At 37.4% G+C, this 20,024-nt stretch overlaps 1 protein-coding gene across 2 annotated transcripts in view; it reads right to left on the bottom strand.

Moving 5' to 3' along the window:
• The window catches only part of LOC127840131 (DNA (cytosine-5)-methyltransferase 1-like), a 66,586-nt gene that overhangs the window by 3,511 nt on the left and 43,051 nt on the right, over positions 1–20,024 (bottom strand). The window contains exons 22-32 of one of the 2 annotated variants that reach the window (XM_052368604.1): positions 19,027–19,202; positions 17,808–17,881; positions 17,333–17,451; positions 16,869–16,940; positions 16,041–16,155; positions 15,392–15,543; positions 13,028–13,159; positions 6,849–7,051; positions 5,937–6,048; positions 3,633–3,782; positions 2,386–2,552 (exon numbers count right to left, since the gene is read on the bottom strand). In XM_052368604.1, coding sequence (XP_052224564.1) covers positions 2,386–2,552; positions 3,633–3,782; positions 5,937–6,048; positions 6,849–7,051; positions 13,028–13,159; positions 15,392–15,543; positions 16,041–16,155; positions 16,869–16,940; positions 17,333–17,451; positions 17,808–17,881; positions 19,027–19,202 — 1,472 coding nt within the window. The remainder of the gene's footprint in view (positions 1–2,385; positions 2,553–3,632; positions 3,783–5,936; positions 6,049–6,848; positions 7,052–13,027; positions 13,160–15,391; positions 15,544–16,040; positions 16,156–16,868; positions 16,941–17,332; positions 17,452–17,807; positions 17,882–19,026; positions 19,203–20,024) is intronic. The other variant, XM_052368606.1, reaches the window with a different exon arrangement.

Raw genomic sequence — 20,024 nt, 5'->3', positions numbered from 1 at the left:
TCATGATAGTAAGTAAGTGTACCAAGTTTGAATGCAATAGCATTGATACTTACTGAGAAAAGTGGAACTAAACGCAAAACTTAACCAAAATTTGCAATTTTTTAAGTACAAAAAGGGCACATAATTCTGTCAAAATGCACGCCAGAGTTATCTAACTTTGCCTGCCTAGTCCCCTCATGATAGTAAGTAAGTGTACCAAGTTTGAATGCAATAGCATTGATACTTTCTGAGAAAAGTGGACCTAAACGCAAAACTTAACCGGACGCCGACGCCAACGCCAACGCCAACGCCAACGCCAACGCCGACGCCAAGGTGATGACAATAGCTCATAATTTTTTTTCAAAAAATAGATGAGCTAAAAATAATCTGCAATGGCAAAGAAACGATGACTTGATGTTACAACACATTGTGCTTCCAGTTTTAGTTCTTATTTATGTCTGCATTGAAGAAACAACATCGTATAGACAGAATAAGCTAAACTAAATTTCCACCTCGTTGACAACAACAAACATGCACTGTCCAGAGACACTATTTTGTGTATTTTCATGATGTCTTGTTTTTTAGCCTGTTTTATTTGTTATCTGTAAAATAAAGACAGGCAAATGTAAATAATATGAGATAAATATGCTAGGAACTAAGTAGTCAAATGTGTAGGAACTAAGTAATCGACAGTGTAGGAACTTAGTAGTTGAATGTCTAGGAACTAAGTAGTAGACAGTGTAGAAACTAGTCGACGGAGTAGGAACTTAGTAGTGGATGGTGTAGGAACTACCGTATATTCGCGGCCATAAGTCTACCTCGGCCATAAGTCGAGGGGTATAATGTGGCTAGAAAAACTTGGTTTTCTGCCTTGACTCTGCCATAAGTCGGGGGTAAATTTCCTCAATATCTCAGACATGTTTTAGTGACGTTTTAGTCATGGTTCTGAGGGCTTTTGCACTGGCAGTTGACATTTTTTGGGATATTAATAATAAGAATATATTTAAAACGAAACATTCAACGTTTCAATTATTTATTATCACGAAAAATATATTTTATTGTTCAAAATCATAATAACATTTCATTGATTATTTCGAACTTAATATATATTTCACAAATCAAAATTAGTTTCCCATTTAACGTAATAACTTTCAGCGTTTATATTATGAGCAGATATTTTTGTATTCAAATGTTAGTGCTATTGATGTGAAAATTCGTTAAAATCTTGAACGCAGAAATTCATTATATGGTCAAAATAATTGTAACTTGCTCTCAAAAACGCTTTCGCCATTATGTATGAAACACGTGAATTTACCAACACTCGCATCGCTCGCTATTCGACTGTTATATACATATTCGTAAATCACGAGATACCCGAGGAATATTTTCTGCATTCTGGAAAAACGTCTTATCTAATAATACTAAGCAGCTAATTGAAAGTAATTGTGTATTTAATATGTCCAATTACACTTTTAAATAATCCAGGGTGAGTGCGTAATATTATTATAATCAAACAATGAATGAAATCTTCACTCAGATAAGATCTATTTATTTACGAAAACGATTATGCATAAATTGTGGTACAGTTGTGAATAAATCAACGAAACCACACCTTCATCCAATCAAAAAATATACCATGTGGAGTTGAACAATAGCGATTGGTTAAAGGCGTATCCAACGATAGAGTAATTATTTTTGATTGGTCCGAAGTAGTTTGTAGCAGAACCGTTTTGCATATCATTAACGGATAACTATTTTTAGGCGTGACGCAATAAAGACAAATGATCAAAAGGATGCCAACACTACACTTTACACTTTGATCTTAGTCAAAAGGCCGAGAAGCGATAATTGGTGGCATAAAGACACCTGCATCTGTTGACAGTTTGTATTTACACGGATTAACTTTAAATGGGTACAAGTGTCAGCAGTCGATTTTCTATTGTTCTTAGCAGACAACGGACGATGTATCAATAGACAAATTGTTATGTATAAATTTCGCCACTTTACCGTACGTCACAAATGTTTAATATTTTCGAAGTTATTTTTACATGTTTTTATTTGGACTTATTACGAAGATTAATGAATTAAAACCCAATGTAAACATGCAGTATTTTGTTATCAGCGGACATTTAAGTAAAAGACGAGTCGCCTTTACCGTAAATAGTCATCATTCCTCCGCTTCGGAGATTAATTACTTTTAAAAAAAACGGCACAGAAATATGTTTTTATTTTTATTTTTATTTAGTACCTCATCCATAAGTCGAGTTGACTTTTAAAGTCAATTTTGGGAGCGTTTTTAGGTCGACTTATGGCCGCAAATTTACGGTAAGTAGGGGACTTTTTAGGAACTAAGTACATATGACATTCCATGTTGCACACTTACAGCGCAACCACAGAACCACTTACAGCTTCTTGCACTTGTTGCCATCGGAGAGTCGAACCTCGATGTTGGGCAGGTCTCTCCAGTCTGAGCCCGGGGCGAGGGGAATGTGCTGCATGCGGGCGTGCACCAGGGGATTCATGTCCTTGCAGATGTGGTCCCGTAGGACTGGCTGGTGCTGCTTGCCTCGTATCTAGGAGCATGATGTAACGGTTACAGTTTACTAAATATTTTTGGTATACATTGATGACTCTTTAATTAATTATACACATGTTATTATCTACAAATACAGGTTTGTTAGTGAGGATGTTTATAAACGGGTTCTAACATTGCAGACATGGTCCTATAGAACTGGTTTGAGCTGCTGAGTACCTATCTTTAGGGCTAGTTGCAATAATGTTTAGGTTACATACAATCCACACAAAAACAAGCAAATTCGTTGAATTGATATCCCCCGCCAATATGCTTCTGGACACAAAAGTGTTATATTTGACACTCAAAAAAGCATTTGATAGATATGGCTCCGGACACACACAAAAAGCATTCTTTCAAGATACAAAGGGCCATAACTCCGCTATTAACAGATGGTGTACAATGGCATTTGGCGTGCATCATTCTCTTATCCATATATATATACTCATACCAAGTTTCAATGAAATCCCCCAAAGCACTTCCAAGATATGGCTCCAGACGGACGGACGGACAACGCCAAAACAATATCCCTCCGCCTATTGCGGGGGATAATAACCCTGCAGATGTGGCAGAATAAGGATCTGGTGTGGAATATAAAATTAAACTGGCATGTTGACCACTATTGTTCTTTCAATACTTTGTGTTCATTTTCTCAGATATCTGAGGGTCAACTTCAAATTTTAGGGGCAAATGGCTTGGTAGAAAGAAATTCTTCTAATTCTTCAACATAATTTCATTATCAGTATTTGACGTGCATGAAATAAAAATATACACTTTTTATTCTTAATATCAAATAGTTTAAAGGTTGCTGCACTATTAAGAGACTTGATCATTTTCAATTCACACATTTATAGGTAAAAAAACAAATTTTCTTAAAATAAAATTCATTTTAATTATTAAATACTTACTTGCTACTTAGCTATACCTAGGTATAGCTAGGGATAGCAGGTATGTATTTATGACATTAAAACAGTTTTTTTGACAAAATTTAACACCTTCAAAATAAAACTTACTTTTATTACCAATTGTTTTGCATATAAATGTATTTAATTATTTAATGAAACTGTTGAAGGCTACACACCACTCTCTGGAACTGTGACATGGCATCATTGTTATAGGAAATCTCTTCTGCCTTTGCTCCGTTTTTAATCTCAGGAAGGTCTGACATTGTGTCCCTCACGGTGATTGTACGGAATGGGGCATAATCCATACGAGTGATGTTGGACACAAACTGAAACAAAACAAACAAGAGATGTGTTCATCATTATCATTTGGCAGGTATAGAAATAATCTCCCTTTAAAGCTTATTACTTCCCTTGGATTGGGGGGGGGGGGCTCTGTAGATAGTAAAAAAATACCAAGTCAGACATCACTGACAACCAAGGACTGTGGTTTATCAAAGAGATCATAGCCAGAGTTCATCATGTATCTATGGACATAAGTCCACAGGTATGTAACGAACCCTACTATTCAAAAATTAGTACAGGAAAGAAATGATAATTTTATCATTTAAAAATAACCTTTTACAAATCAATCATTTGAGTTATAAATAATCAAAATAAAAAATCTGTCTGTACAGTAACTGTAAAAAGAGCTTAAATTTTTGGTAAGGAAATATATAATCTGAGATTTATAATTATATAAATTACTTCCATTAAAAATAATTGTCTCTAACAAATCTTTATTTTTAGTTGCAAATAATTAAAAGCCACTACTGTGACTTTAAAGCTTATTACTTCCCTTGGATTTGTATTTTTGACCTTAGACCTTGAAAGATGACCTTGACCTTTTACCACGATGTGTTTGTCAGAAACACAATGCCGCCTGCCTCACCGCTTTGATTTATTTAACAACAAGAAATGTGTTTGTCAGAAACACTATGCCCCCTTCTGCACCGCATTAATTTTATTTTATTTTTGACCTTTGACCTTGAAGGATGACCTTGACCTTTCACCACTCAAAATGTGCAGCTCCATGAGATACACATGCATGCCAAATATATAGTTGCTATCTTCAATATTGCAAAAATTATGGCAAAATGTTTAAGTTGGAGCAAACAAACCAACAGACAGACCAACAGACAGGGCAAAAACAATATATCCCCAACTATAGTGGTGGGGGACAGAAAAAGATATAATTTGGCAGGTCAGATAATTATGTCCATTTAAAGCTTATTACTTCCCTTGGATTTGTTTTTTGGACCCCGTGACCTAGCTTTTGATCCGGCATGACCCATATTCAAACTTGACCTAGATATTGTCTAGATAAAACTTCTGACCAAGTTTCGAGATCAGATCAGATGAAAACTATTTGAATAGAGAGCGGACACGAAAAGTGTGACAGACTTACAGACAGACGGACAGTGCGAAAACTATATACCTCCTTTTCTTCGAAAGGGGGCATAAAAATTTATATGATAAAACACTTCTTTTGAGTGTTTCTGCTCAACACAGCAAAGTTTTCCATAAATATGAACTAACTTCAGAAGAAATATGTTGCTGCTATCAAATTGTTGAATAATATGTATTATTGGGCCCTTTTTAACTCTTTCCCTCTCAGAACCGAAGTGAAAATGGCTTTTGCAACCAGCATAAAACCAGAACAGCCTGCGTGTAACTTGCAGTCTGATCAGGTTTTATTCTGTTCGCTGCTTATCAGTATCTAAGGTTTGGAGATGAAGCCCTAAAAACTTAAATCTAGTAATATATTTTTCTGAGGGACTACAAATGCGTGAAAATACGTATGTAAGTGATAAAGGGTTAAATGATGAATCATATTAAGCACATCAGTACATGTCAATACGCTATTGATAAGATAAGAATATTGTTGCATTATTACATTTCAATGGCTATGATGACAAATTTACTTGAAACTTGTTATTAACCATCAAAACTCTATGATTTTTCCGACAAATCCTGTTTTCCATAACTTTTTTCTATTATTGGCATCAGTTCCAAAGTCAAGGCAATTTTTTTTTCACACCTCAAACTAAGATGCAACATACTTTAAATCTTAGAGAATGAAACAACTATAAGAACCAACTTTATTGGACACTGATGCGGTGCCTGTACAAACGCACTAGACAACATTAAACAAAATCGAGTGGTATTGACAAAAATTGGCACATTTTTTTGCTTTAATACTTAACAATCGAGAATAAAGGTGTATTCAATCTTGTATTAACTGATGTTCAGCTTATAGAGCTGGTAAGGAGAATGAACGAAATAGTGCAATATTTTGCTACATTATTGTTTTTGTGGGAACTTGCAATAGGGAATTTTTGACAATCAATTGGGGAAAAATATCAACTTTTGTGGTTGGTAAAGGGGACAAAATTTGGCCACAAATTTGACACACACACAAAAAACACACATTGGCTGTGTACCTTTCTCTCGTCCACCTGTACAGACAGCTGCATGGCACGCGGTGCAAACACATGGAGTGGCTCAGGGTAGTAGGGAAGCTTCTCTCCTGGCGCCGCTGCAAGGATGATGGCTCTGAAATGGGTGACAGCAAGTTGAAAGATTGCATGTAGATTCAACAACCCTTGCTCGCAGATTTTTTCTGACCAACTGTTTCAAGGTGCTTCTCTGTTTCTTCTTTACTGCCATGAAGTGAACATAATTATGCCAGTAAATCTGACTTACTTCTATCAAGGTATGGTGAGCTATGACAAATAATGTCACAATTAAATCCATACTACCATTATCAGTCAAATTCATTCTTTTCTTTTTCTAAAAATCTAATACATGCCATTTATTTTAAGTACACATTTATCATACATTTGTTTTACACTTAAGATGAGTCGTAATTTTATTTGCCATGAGATCTGTAACAGATATAGTTTCATATATAAGCTGCATTTGCGTAGCAGGAGTTGTGTCCTCCTTGTAAAAGGTAGGTCTCAGTTCAGTCTCCACTCAGCAAGCTTTCTTCAGATTCACCCAGACACCAAGTACTGGTTCTTCCCATAAAGACTCTAGTTTCACAATAAGCCTGATGCTTTGAATTCAACAGAGGTAAAACACAAGGTTCAAACTGAAAAAGAGCCTGACTATAGGATAATGAGGCTGAATGCATGTTCGCTGAGTGTCGTCCAAGATTAGCTGGTACAATCCGCACGGGCTTATCAGGGAAAACACTTTCAGGTTTTATTGTTTGTTTTTAAATGAGGTTTCTTCTTAAGAAACATGCAGTCTAGGTAGAAAGCGTTGTCCGCACAGGCTTATCTTGAACATCCCTTTACACACATGCATTAAAGCCTATTTTCCCAGAGTGCAGCCCAAACGTTGCTGACCTCCTCCTGGTCTGAGCCACACCATAGCTGCCTGCCTGCAGGACCCCGAAGGTGCACTGGTAGCCCATCTGTATGAGACAGCGCAGGGCCAGCTTCAAAACCATGCTGCGCTTGTATGACACAAAGTTACGCACGTTCTCTAGCAGGAAGTACTTGGGCCTGTAGTAGTCACAGTAGCTGAGGTAGGAGGCAATCAGCGAGTTCTGAAGGGTTATATGGAGAATAACAGTTGAGTAATGCAAAAAGATTACATTAACCAAGTGAAGTTCCCAAAGGGAAACCATACAAACTTGAAAGATTACAACAAGATTCCATGTATTATAAACGCATCAAGTTCAAATTCTTTAAAATTAAGCTAAAAACAAATTAGCCTTCTTTCCTATACATTCGACCATTCGTATACATTCGTTATTTTTTTATTCGTGTTAATTTGCATATCATCCGAGCAAAGCGCGTGACCGAATTCTTTGAAAGTTAGACAGAAACTTTGTTGCTCGCGTGAAAACTGAAAAATGCGCACTAAAACGGTATGTACTGTTATTTAAACCATATCCCACACGTAAATCTTACCTTCAAATAATAATTCAAGCTATAGTATGCTTTAAACTCCAATGTTTACATTGTTTGACCCACATTTGTGTCGACTTGTTTTGTAAGTCACGTGAACAAGTTGATGCAAAAGCTGATGACGTATTTGGGGCCGCACGCAGGGTATTTGTATTTTGCGCATTGCCTTTAACAGCGACACAGTAAATTAAAATCCAATTTAAGCGCTATGAAAGCGTCAATTCATTTCATCTTACAATCTTATTTGAAATCATTTTTTTATTTTTAATAATAGAGCCCAAGGAAATTCCATTTCAAATACAAGAATTATTTGCCAGAAAAAGTACTCAAAGCAGAGGTTGAGATAAATAATAAACAACTATCGATCCGTGGGGCTGCCCAAGAATATGGCATTCCATACAACACCCTGCGAGATAGGGTCAATGGTCGAAATGACAGTGACAATTATGGAAAGGAGACGCTGTTCTCATCGGAGGAAGAGTTGAGGTTAGTTGAGCATGCTGAAAATTCTGCTATACTAGGCTACGGCTACACAAACACCAGCATGCAAAGATTAGCTGGCGAACTTGCCTACACGTTTGGAAAGCAGCCGTTGGATAAGACAATCAGCAACTGCTGGCTCTACAGCTTCTTGAAGCGATGGGGTGACAGAGTGTCTTCATTAAAACCTTCATCCCTCGAGACAACCAGGGCAAAAGCCACCACTCCCGAACATATTGGGGCATATTTTGAAAACTTAGAGAAGGCGGTAGCTCTGCACATGCTTCAAGATAGGCCAGAACTCATTTACAACATGGACAAAACAGGTATAAGCCCCGAACACCGCCCCCCCTAATATTATAGCACCGACAAAAGAAAAGGCCCATGCTGTGACCTCACCACATTCCGCTACAACAACAGTGATTGCTGCTGCTAATGCTGCTGGAGCCTGTATACCCCCATATTTCGTGTTTAAAGGTTTACTTTAAACATATTTATTTTAGTAAGGATCGAATCCACAAGCTCGCGATCACAAGGCAGACACCATATCCACTACACCACCGCGACCTCAGATGTTTGCGATCAAAGCATGCACACTTTATGAAATAATGCACAGTAAACATACAAAAGCCTTTAAGCGATTGAAATTACACACAGAGTAATTCATTTACTAACGTTCGTATTACTGTGAAACCATTATTAATCGTCAGGCATTAATTTTCATAAATTTCGTCAGTCGACCGATCGGCGAATTTAAGATCCTAACGAACAATCATGCTCTATGTTTGAACAAAAACAAATACCAAATTGAACAATATTTTAAAACTATACCGTAGACATGAGGCATTAAATTCCAACATAATCCATGCACACATTCACTGCTGTTTCGTAATCAAGATTAATCCGGTTTTGACACAAAGGTATGTAGATTACACAAGGTACTTAACTGACACGTGACACTTCTTTAAAACGCGTGTGCATTACAGCTGTATCGAATGCGTTGACTTCGTTTATGTAGAATGGTAATGAATTAGCGCTAATTGTTTATAACTTTATTACCCATTAGGTGCATTGTGTTTTTCAGGGGTGTTGCATATTAGCCATCACGCAGCGAATGCCGATGAAAGACAATAAACCAAATAAAAAGATGACGATGTGTGATCAACATGCGTATTTATCACAAATTAATAATGAATATTTTAATTGCTGTTTGTTGTTTGATTGTTTGAGTTTAACCACACTTATTACTATTTTATATGTATCAATTTATTTATTTTTAAATTATTGACATTATTGATTTATATACCGGTAGTTTACTTTTTAAGAACAAACACACACATAGAGTTTCTAATTTTAATGTTGATATCAGAAAAAAAGCATTTTATTTGAAAAAAAAACACTTAACAAACTGGAACCTCTTTCGTATAACACAAACAGTTTTAAAACGGTATTGACAGCATTTTAATAAAAATCATACCAACTAGAACACATACCCAATTGGCAATTGGCTTCGTTGTTACAAACACTCGTTAACGGTTATTCGATCCCACTTGTCCGCTAATCATAACAATGAACGTGTTAATGGCATACATTAAGAGGGTCCATTACTGTCCCTTGATAACAAAAGACTAGTTAATTGGCATGTGACAAACAGGCCCCATATCCTGCAGTGATTCTCAAGTGTGTTCCCGCATTCGTACCACGATTTTTTGCAACTGCGATTGATCGCGAATATGTATTACACACAAATCGGATATTGACTGACGCATTTTTTAAAATTCAAAATCAGAAATCGGCGAATTTAAGTGCTGACGAAATCGTCATTTTTATAAAAATGGCGAAATTTTGTGCTGTCGAAAATAAATGGTTTCACAGTAATTGTTTCATTTGTATACAATATTCTAATATTCTAAAGGAGTATGTAAATAATTTGGGTTCTTGATAAGTAGTTGAACATAAAACTTAATAATACCATCTAACATCGCTACTATATATAAATGAAAAAAATACTGCCCATTGTCATCCACAGGTAAGAGATACAACGAAGAGCTGATGGAAGGCGCGACACTGGGCGCACGGGCTACAATGTCGGATTCCAGATGGTCAACAACAGACGTTTTTAAGGACTACCTTGAAAACCATTTCCTTAAGTACGCAGCCAAAACTGATGAAAACCAGCCAATCTTACTTCTTTTAGACATAACCATACGACACCAGAACTGACCAGATGGGCGAGGTCTAAAAACCTGCACCTGTTTTGCCTACCCGCGCACTCATCCCACTTGCTGCAACCTCTTGATGTCGCTGTCTTTGGGCCATTTAAGAGGTATTATTACAGCAAGTGTGCAAACTTCATAAAAGAAAATATAGGACAAGGGACAAAATTGTCACAAAACCAGGTTTTCATTGTGAAAAAAAAATCTGATAAAGGGAGAAAACTCAAACTGAACTTTTGAAATGACCAAAAAAAATTAACCCCCTTTGTTTTTGTTTTTTTTAAATCTATTTTTAGTCGTGGCGACCTTGACATTGGAGATATTGACGTGATTCTTTCGTGGGACACACCGTCCCATGATGGTGAACAAATGTGCCAAATGATTTTAAAATCTGACAATGAACGACATAGTTATGGCCCGGACAAGCTTATTCCGCCAGCCCGCCAGCCAGCCACCCCGCCAGCCAGCCAGCCCGCCCGCATTCGCCAATCTAATAACCAGTTTTTTCCTTCGGAAAACCTGGTTAAAAAGCTGTCACAAGGTATGACATGGCCCGCATTGCATGTAAGGCCTACTTGAAGGCAATGAGCCCATGGAACATTGTTTCGGCCTTCAAGAAAACTGGCGTCGTTCCGTTGAACAAGCAGGCCATCTCCGATGTTCAACTCATGATATGCGAGGCCTTTCGAGATGAGACACCTGTCTTGAAGTGCAGGGCCATCCAGAGCGGAAAACATGCGGTGTATGCATATCTAGAAAGGAAGCTAACCGTCAAAGCAACTTGTTCCTGCCCCTGCAACTGCCAGAAGAAAAAGTCGCCTCCTTCCATTAAGAAGCCTAACCCCTCTGGCAAAGAAATCACCAGTGACCAATTCCTGGGAGATTTGGAGGTTTATGCTTCGCAGAACGAAAACCTGCCACCGAGCTCCGTCATGTCTACGGCAGGCACGAAAAAGCAAAAGCAGACACCCGTGGCCTCTCACATAAGCCACAAACCAAGCACCAGTGGCCTTCAGCAAGAAATGATGGATTGTCCGAGTCTGACGAATGGTCTGATGTTGAAGACTCAGAAGTTTGTTGCGCTGTGAAATGTTTTCGCCAGAAGGATTGAATGATCGCCCACACTTGAAAATTTGTAAATTTGATGCAGTGTGATAAATGCGGTCACTGGGTACACCTCTCTTTCTGTCATGAGAAGGCTGTGTTACAAAGGGGAGACACTTTCATCTGCCCCCACTGTTAAAAATGTTTTCTTCAAAATGTTTGTATTTTATTCAAGTTGACCAAGTTATTTACTGGGTGTGTGGTGTGAAATCTACCGAATTGTTTTGTTATTATTGTTAAACTTAGACTATATCCACGAGAAGATTGTTTGAATACTGAAAGTGTGAAATCTGCTAGCTTCTGCTGGTCATGTTTATTACGCATTATCGTTAGATTAATAAAATTGATTACAACTTTTTTACAAAAATCAAATAGCATTCCGTTCTTCTTCATCACAACTTATTTCCCCGTCGAGAACCCCACCACAGTGCGCAAATAAAGGAGCCAATGAAAAGCAACGAATGTATAGGAAACTCCAGCTGATATTGACATCCGGTTGTTAAGGTCAAAAGGCAAGTAAAACAATATTTATGCATCGATTGTTTTAAACTTATGTGTTGAAATACAATTAAATAAATGTCAGGCTATGAATTGAGCACAGTTTAAGTTCATCATATTGCCTTACAACGCGCATGCGCGAGATTCAATCCTTAGGTGGTCGAATGTATAGGAAAAGAGGCTACACAAAAAAAGTACAAAATTCTCTTAATTCGACAACCACAAAGAGAAAACAGTAAGATACTTTATTTTTGCTCCATTCAACAACTAGAAATTCAGAAAGGGGAACCATACAAACTTGAAGCTCAAATCAAAAGTTTTAAATTACAACAATTTGTATGTATTGTACTATTGTACAGGCCCTCAATCTGTCAAATCCACCGCCGAAATTCGGCCGCATCCCCCCCCCCCTGAAAAGTATACTTTTTTCCCCTTTTGGGGGGAAAAATTCCCCCTAAAAAAAAATAAAAAAAAATTGTGTTTTTTTTTATATAGATAGACGTCTCATGATTATTATATCTCAATTCTATTTTAATTTAATCTTGTCAAACATACTAAATTATAAGCAATGAATATAGTGCAAACATGTACAAATGTAATAATTAGATAGTAAGTAAAAAATCCCCCCAAAAGGGAAAACGCCGCGAAAATTCCCCCTGCTATGGGTAGCGACCCGCTTCCCCAAAAATGGATTGAGGGCCCTGTTGTACTAAAGTCTCTTAAAGGGGCCTTTTCACAGATTTTGGCATTTTTTAACTTATTCATTAAATGCTTTATATCGATAAATGTAAACATTGGATCGTAAAAGCTCCAGTAAAAAATCAAGAATAAAATTAAAAAAAGGAAAAGAACATAGCCCGGACCAGGTTTCGAACCAGTGACCCCTGGAGTCCTGCCACAGTCCTGAAGTAAAAACGCTTTAGCCTACTGAGCTATTCCGCCGAGTACACATGCTGAACGTATTTTATACCTTATATAAGCAATCTTCGTAGTTTCACAAAATTTAACGACAAAAACAGAACTCTCCAAATTATTCAATCGTTTCGCGTTGCAACGCTTTATAATTTTTAGGTTTTAAAATCGTCAAAAGATGCATATAATGGCTGTATTAGACCATGGTAAATGTTCAGTATTACTGTTTCCTCACAAATATCATAACTTAAACGAAAATTTGCGAATCTGAAACAACTATTTTCAATTTTGTCAATTTACCAAAGCGTGAGAAGATCCCTTTAATTCTTCAGCCAAGAAGAGAAAACAGTGCCTTCATTTCATTTGCATTCATTTCAAGCCCAACTAGAACGCATTACGTACCTTGAACTTAGAATATTCACGAGAGTTGAACCTGTTCATTCCACTGAATCCCTGACATGGTGGCCCGCCACACAACAACTCAACATCCCCTTTCTGGGGCAGCCTCTGACCCAGCGCATCGGTTTTCTCACCCTAAAAAACAAAGCTGTGTATGTAGGAGATACAGTTTCCACACATAGAGTAACAAGCAAATTCGTTGAATTGATATCCCCCGCACATATGCTTCTGGACACAAAAGTGTTATATTTGACACTCAAAAAAGCATTTTTTCAAGATACAATGGGCCATAACACTGTTATTATCCGATGGAGTACAATGCCATTTGGTGTGCATCATTCTCTTATCCATATATATACTCATACCAAGTTTCAATGAAATCCCCCAAAGCACTTCCAAGATATGCCTCCGGACACAAATAAGCATTTTTTCAAGATACAATTGGCCGTAACTCCGTTATTATCCGTTGGCGTACAATGCCATTTGGCGTGCATCATCCTCTTATCCATATATATACTCATACCAAGTTTCAATGAAATCCCCAAAAGCACTTCCAAGATATGCCTCCGGACACAAAAGAGCATTTTTTCAAGATACAAAGGGCCATAACTCAGTTATTAACAGATGGTTTACAATGCCATTTGACAGGCATCATCCTCTTATCCATATATATTCTTATACTAAGTTTCAATGAAATCCGCCAAAGCACTTCCAAGATATGGCTCTGAACACAAAATTGCCGGACAGATGGACAGACGGAAAGACGGACGGACAACGCCAAAACAATATCCCTCCGCCTCTGGCGGGGGATAAAAATTTGGGGGGGGGGGGTTTCGGGTGGGGGGGGGGTTAGGGGGGTGGGGGGGTTAGAGGAGGGTTTAATGTGGGGTGTGGTAATTTATAAGATGATGTTTAAAAAAAAAAATTTTTTGGGGAGGGGGGGGAGGGGGGGGTGGGGGGGGGGGGGTTGAGAGGGGGGTATAATGTGGGGTGGGGTAATTTATTAGATGTTTAAAAAAGAAAATGGGGGGTGAGGTTGGGGGGGGGGATTCTGGTAGGGGCGTGGGGTATTGTTTGGGTGGAATCCATTGTGGTATTCAGGTAAGAGTTGTTTTGTCAAAGTAATCATAAAATGTGATCATGAATAAAGAAGTTATGGCAATTTAAGCAAAATGTTCAATTATCTAAGTGTAAAAGGGGCCATAATTATGTCAAAATGCTTGATTTAGTGGTCTGCTCTTGTTTATAGGTTGGGGTGATGTTAGTAAACAAGTGTGCAACATATAAAAGCAATATGTCAAAGGATATAGGAAATATTTGGGGTAGTACGCAAACTTAAACATATATCTAAGTATAAAAGGGGCAATAATTATGACAAAATGCTTGAAAGAGTTGTCTGCTCTTGTTTATAGGTTGGGGTGATGTTGGTAAACAAGTATGCAAAATATCAGAACAATATGTCAACTGACAATGAAAATAAATGGGGTAGTACGAAAACTTTAACATTTGCTGCATATTCTAAGTGGAAAAGGGGCCATAATTATGACAAAATGCTTGATAGAGTTGTCTGCTCTTGTTTATAGGTTGGGGTCATGTTGGTAAACAAGTATGCAAAATATGAAAGCAATATGTCAAGGGACAAAGAAAATATTTAGGGTAGTACGAAAACTTTAACATTTACACGCAGACGCTAACGCAGACGCCGGTATGAGTAGGATAGCTCCACTATATATATTTCATATATAATAGTCGAGCTAAAAAAAGTAGGAAAAAGTAGGAACGCTGGAAGGCCTGACTAAAGAAAAACGTGCAAAATTTAAATCAATAGCAAATGGTTCAGTGTAATAAAGAAGGAAACAAATTTCAACCAAAAATATCTTTAAGAAATACTGCTTTCAAAACTACATCATTTAACTATACCTACCCAAATTGAAACAAAATCAGGATAGCCAACATTTCATTAAGAACACATTTAAAACAAGAAACCGTTGGAGACGGGTGATGCTCCTCAAAGGTTTTTTTTTGTCACAATATTGCACTATATATTCAGATAAAAGGAAACGTCTTGAGCACACAGTAGTTGGGGGGACAAGAATTTTTTATAGAAAATTTCAAAGGGCCATAACTCTGTCAACAATCATCCGACCAGAACCGGCTGATAATATGCACATCTCCTCTTGGTAGTGAAGCTTCCCATAGTTTCATTGAATTCTGAATTCCGGTCATTAATTGCTGAGAAATAGCCCGGACAAAAATTTGCACAGACGGACGGACACACGGACAGACAGACGAAGCGGCAACTATATGCTCCCTCAAAATTTTTTGGGGGGAGCATAATAATTCATCAACACCCTTCCCTGTACGTACATCAATGACAAGTTTCAGGAGCAGATTACAGTCATCTGAGAAGACCGTACTGCCCGGGTTGTTTAACCGGTACGCCTGGGCTGCTGGCTCCTCTTTCTCAATGGCCCATCTCGACTCGGCCACGCCTGCCTGGTGGAACCCCTCAGAGAGACCTGGTGGGCAAGGAGGTTTCATGTGTAATAATTTATCAACAAGTTTCTCAACTTTTTTTTAAGTACCACAACAGATAATTGATAAATTTGTTTGAAATTTGCACCAGCAAAGACCGAGCTGGTTAAAATGTTATAAAATTTTAAGTTTCCAAAAACTTTAAACAATGGTTATCCAATCAGCTTGTATATAAAATAAGTTGACAATCTCTATTTATTTCAAATTGTATACTATTTTTTAACAACTTGACATAAGAAGCCCTAAACAGATAAATTTAGAAAATTGACAGCTCAGATTTGCGTGTGTTTTTTATATGAAGAGCTTTAAACTATTTTGTTTTTCACGGGTAGAGATTCTTACAAAAACAGCGAACTCTTAGAATTTGGAACCTTGTTTCAAAAAAAATAAATTCAAAGGTACTACTCAGTTTCCGACAAGTAGCCTATTTTTGGATTGGATTTTATTCCAAGGTTGATTATGCCATTAAGTACTTTCCTACCTCCACATCCAGCAAATACGTCCAGTGTTCTTAGCCGTCTGATCTCCGTCTTGCTGTCCTCTTCTTCAGTGGACTTTATTGAACTCTTGCCCTTTCCTTTACCTTTTCCCTTGCCCTGTAAGATAAAATGTTAAGTTAACTCTTGCCCTTCCCTTTACCTTTGCCCTATAGGATAAAATGTTAAGTGAACTCTTGCCCTTCCCTTTCCCCTTGCCCTATAGGATAAAATGTTAAGTGAACTGTTGCCCTTCCCTTTACCCTTGCCCTGTAGGAGAAAATGTTAAGTGAACTCTTGCCCTTCCCCTTAACCTGCAGGATAAAATGTTAAGTGAACTCTTGCCCTTCCCTTTACCCTCGCCCTTTAGGATAAAATGTTCAAAGCACTATTTCCCTTTCTTTTACCCTTACCCCTGCAGTGTAGGATAAAATGTCAAGGCACTATATTAGGTGGCTTTATTGTTTTTAATAGTTCAAATCAACAATGATCTGACCAGTAAAAACTCTTTTTATTTTTTAAGTAATAAGCATGAAAATTGACAAAAGCTTTGTTCGAAAGTAGCATTCCCCCCTCCTCCCAAACATAGATCTGATAAAAAAAATTATCAGACTAGCTCAGATTCAACATCTGATCGAAAGTAGCACAAATACCCCAAAAATTGAACTGATAGGTGTTATTGTAACTATTTCATAGTGCCAAAGAAAAATACGGAGAATCACAGCAAGCTTGCCTAAGTGCTAATTTCAATAACTGCCAAGTTAAACACAAATGCGAGACATTCCTTAGCAACACCTGTCAGTTATCAGGTAAGCATACTCCACTCCACTTACCTTGCCTTTAGATCCCATCAGTCTAGCTCGGCTTGGTGGCTCTTCAAAACTTTTTGTTTTACTGTTGTATGCCTGTAAGCAGATTGATACAGGGTACGGGGTTAAGTCAGTTGACTCCCACTCAAGAGCGAGCACCAATAATTTTTAATCAGTAGTGTTCGTTAAGAAGATAAATGTTTGGACTGACATTCTGAAAATAAATGTTTATTATTTACCAAACAAAATATATTCCTTGGTGTACTTGCTTAACCCTAGTGCCAAATTGTACTCAATGCATAGCAATAATATATCCATTGTGTACTTGCTTAACCCTAGTGCACAATTCTACTCATTGCATAGCGTGAATTAATCCATTGTGTATTTGCTTGACCCTAGTGCAAAGTTCTACTGAGGAAATTGCATGAATTAATCAATTGTGTATTACCCTAGCCCAAAATTCTACTGAACCAATAGCAAGAATGTACCTCTGTGAAGTAGAATTTGTCCTCCCCGTTGGCAAAGTTGAGATCTCTGTTGGGGTCCATGTCTTCACAGTAGACCACTGTACACTTGCCCTTGACTAGACTGAAGTCCACTGTCACCTCTGTAATAGGTAGGCATAATTAGACAATTAGAATACTAACACAATTATTGTCTGGTAATTTTGTGAAAAAAAGGGTCAGCGGAATACACTGGGAAGGTCCGCTTGCACAAAATACAAAGTATTTATTTTGGAATTCTTATTAGGACTGGCAATATTTGTTGAAGAATTGGGACAAAATAACTTCAGTTCCCTATCCCTAATGGGCCAATTAGTATTTAGTGACAAAAATGACAGGATTTTCAATTATAGGCCTTGCGCCATTAATTCCTCAAACACAGTCACCTTTATACCAATACTTTGAAGCACTCGAGATTCGTCACTTTTTACAATGCTCAATATTGCATATTTTAGATTACCTTCATCGGAATAGTAGAGTTGATTCACATCTGACTGATGACCTGCAGTGACACCTTTATGTGTGTTCTCTGGTCTGAAAGTAGGGGCAAAGTGTTGATATAGAGAGTAGATGGCAGAAAATTGAAAGAAACGAATGATGGAAATTGTAGTTATATTTTCAATGAATTTGTTATTTGGGTTATGTGAAAACCTTGCAGTTATTAGGAATCCTAGTCTAGCACTATTTTCTGGGACAAATCCGAGGAAATTATTATGAATTAATCCAAAAGCACATTTATGATGGCATACTTAAAAGTTTCAATGTTATACTTTAGCTCAATAACTTAAGACGTTTTTGGATACACAAACTTACACCATACATTGCGCACAGACAGAACCATAGAAACTTAACTACTAACAAGAGCTTACTCAGAAGGATGACAGATGCCCCTGAAGATGCTCTGATAATTGGAAGATGCTTTGATGGCAACATTAGGTTAAAACGGGATATTTGTCAGTTATTTATGATATCAGTACCATTACAAATGGGTTATATATTTGGCAAAGTTCCCATGACAATTGCTCGAGTTATTGAGCGTAAACGAGAAAAAACTCAATTTTTCGAGGATTCAAGAGCCGTAACTCAGGAGTGTCTTAGTCAATTCGGCTGATTATCTAACTTGACCTAGATCTTATGACCTTACAAATTTTCATGAAGTTTAGTGAAGATCTGATGACAATTGCTAAATTTATTGAGCGGAACTTAATCCAGACAGACTAACTAACCAACCAACGGACAGTGCGATTTTAATATGCCCCCAGAACCGCTGGTTTGGGGGCACAACTCCAATATATATCACCTTTCTGGAACTTTGTTTGCCAAAGTTTACCAATTAAGCTGTGTTGTGGAAAAACATGGCTTAGTACATGTGCCTTGTGTCTGCAGTCCACACAGGCTAACCGGGCAGTCCACACAGGCTAACCGGGCAGTCCACACAGGCTAACCGGGCAGTCCACACAGGCTAACCGGGCAGTCCACACAGGCTAACCGGGGACTTAATCTACTTTAATGCAATTTTTCATTTAAAGACAGACCCTTTTAAACGAAAATCCAGTCTACACAGAAAGTGTCGCCCCTGATTAGCCTGTGTTGACTGCAAATGCTTTGCACATGCATTAAGCCCAGTTTTCGCACAACGAGACTTATTTATATATATATTATATTTACTGCCATACTACCTGTAGAACTTTTTCACTTTCAACTTGATCTTGTCCAGGCATGGTATGCCCCCATTAGGATCCTTTGTGTATATCTGCTCGATGCGACCGATTCTGAACGTGTCTGGGATGTCGTCGTTGGAGCCCTTGATATAGTCCGACTTCCTGTATGCCTCGGGGTAAACTTCTTCATCCACCTTGACATTCAAGTTTGAAATTGACTTCTATTTGGAGTTGTAATTGACTTATTGAATTATTTTGACGTTGTTTATCGGCAAATTAACAAGTATATTTAAGATGTTAATCCCTAAAAAAACACTCGCGATTCAACCAGTTACAAAAAAAACAACAATTTAACTGTTACTGTAGCATGTTATTTTACTAGTTAACCACAGAACCTCAAAATGTTCAAGTTTTCTTTCAAAACTGATATTCTGCATGTACAAGTACTCATTTCAAAAAAGGTCAATTTATGGCGTTCCCCTTTGTGAAATAACACACCATATTATGTTAATGATAGTTAAATATTATTGAATAAGAAAACGAGTATGAAAGATCTGTATCTGTATATATGAAAATGCATTCACTTCTCCATAAAGAATATGGATAAGAAATAATCAAAAAATACAAAAATTCTCCTTTCCTAATTACACTCATTATAGGGTCACTTATGTTAGCAGCATTCACTTTTCAATGTCTTTTGGAATATATTTGAAATAAATGAATAAAATACTTCCATTTAATCCTTATACCAGTCTTGTGATATATCAAATTATTTTAAAACAATGTCTCCTTTAATAAGACAAAATTCTGATAAGAGCAGTTACAATAGTTACACTATGGAATTCTTAAATTGAAACAAATTATATCCCTCTACCCCCTCTCTCAACAACTAAATTTCCCAATTTAAGTAAATCAAACTGATTTTTCCAATTCCAAAGGGCCACAGCGCCCTCACACTACTTTGGGGGAAGGAGTCCGCAGCCCTTAAGAGGGGGATTTTTTTGTAAATGGGTGAA

Source organism: Dreissena polymorpha, chromosome 7, assembly GCF_020536995.1.
Source record: "Dreissena polymorpha isolate Duluth1 chromosome 7, UMN_Dpol_1.0, whole genome shotgun sequence".
Taxonomy (NCBI): Eukaryota; Metazoa; Mollusca; class Bivalvia; order Myida; family Dreissenidae; genus Dreissena; species Dreissena polymorpha.
The sequence above is the reverse complement of the archived record's forward strand: the minus strand, read 5'-3'. Positions and strand labels throughout refer to the sequence as shown.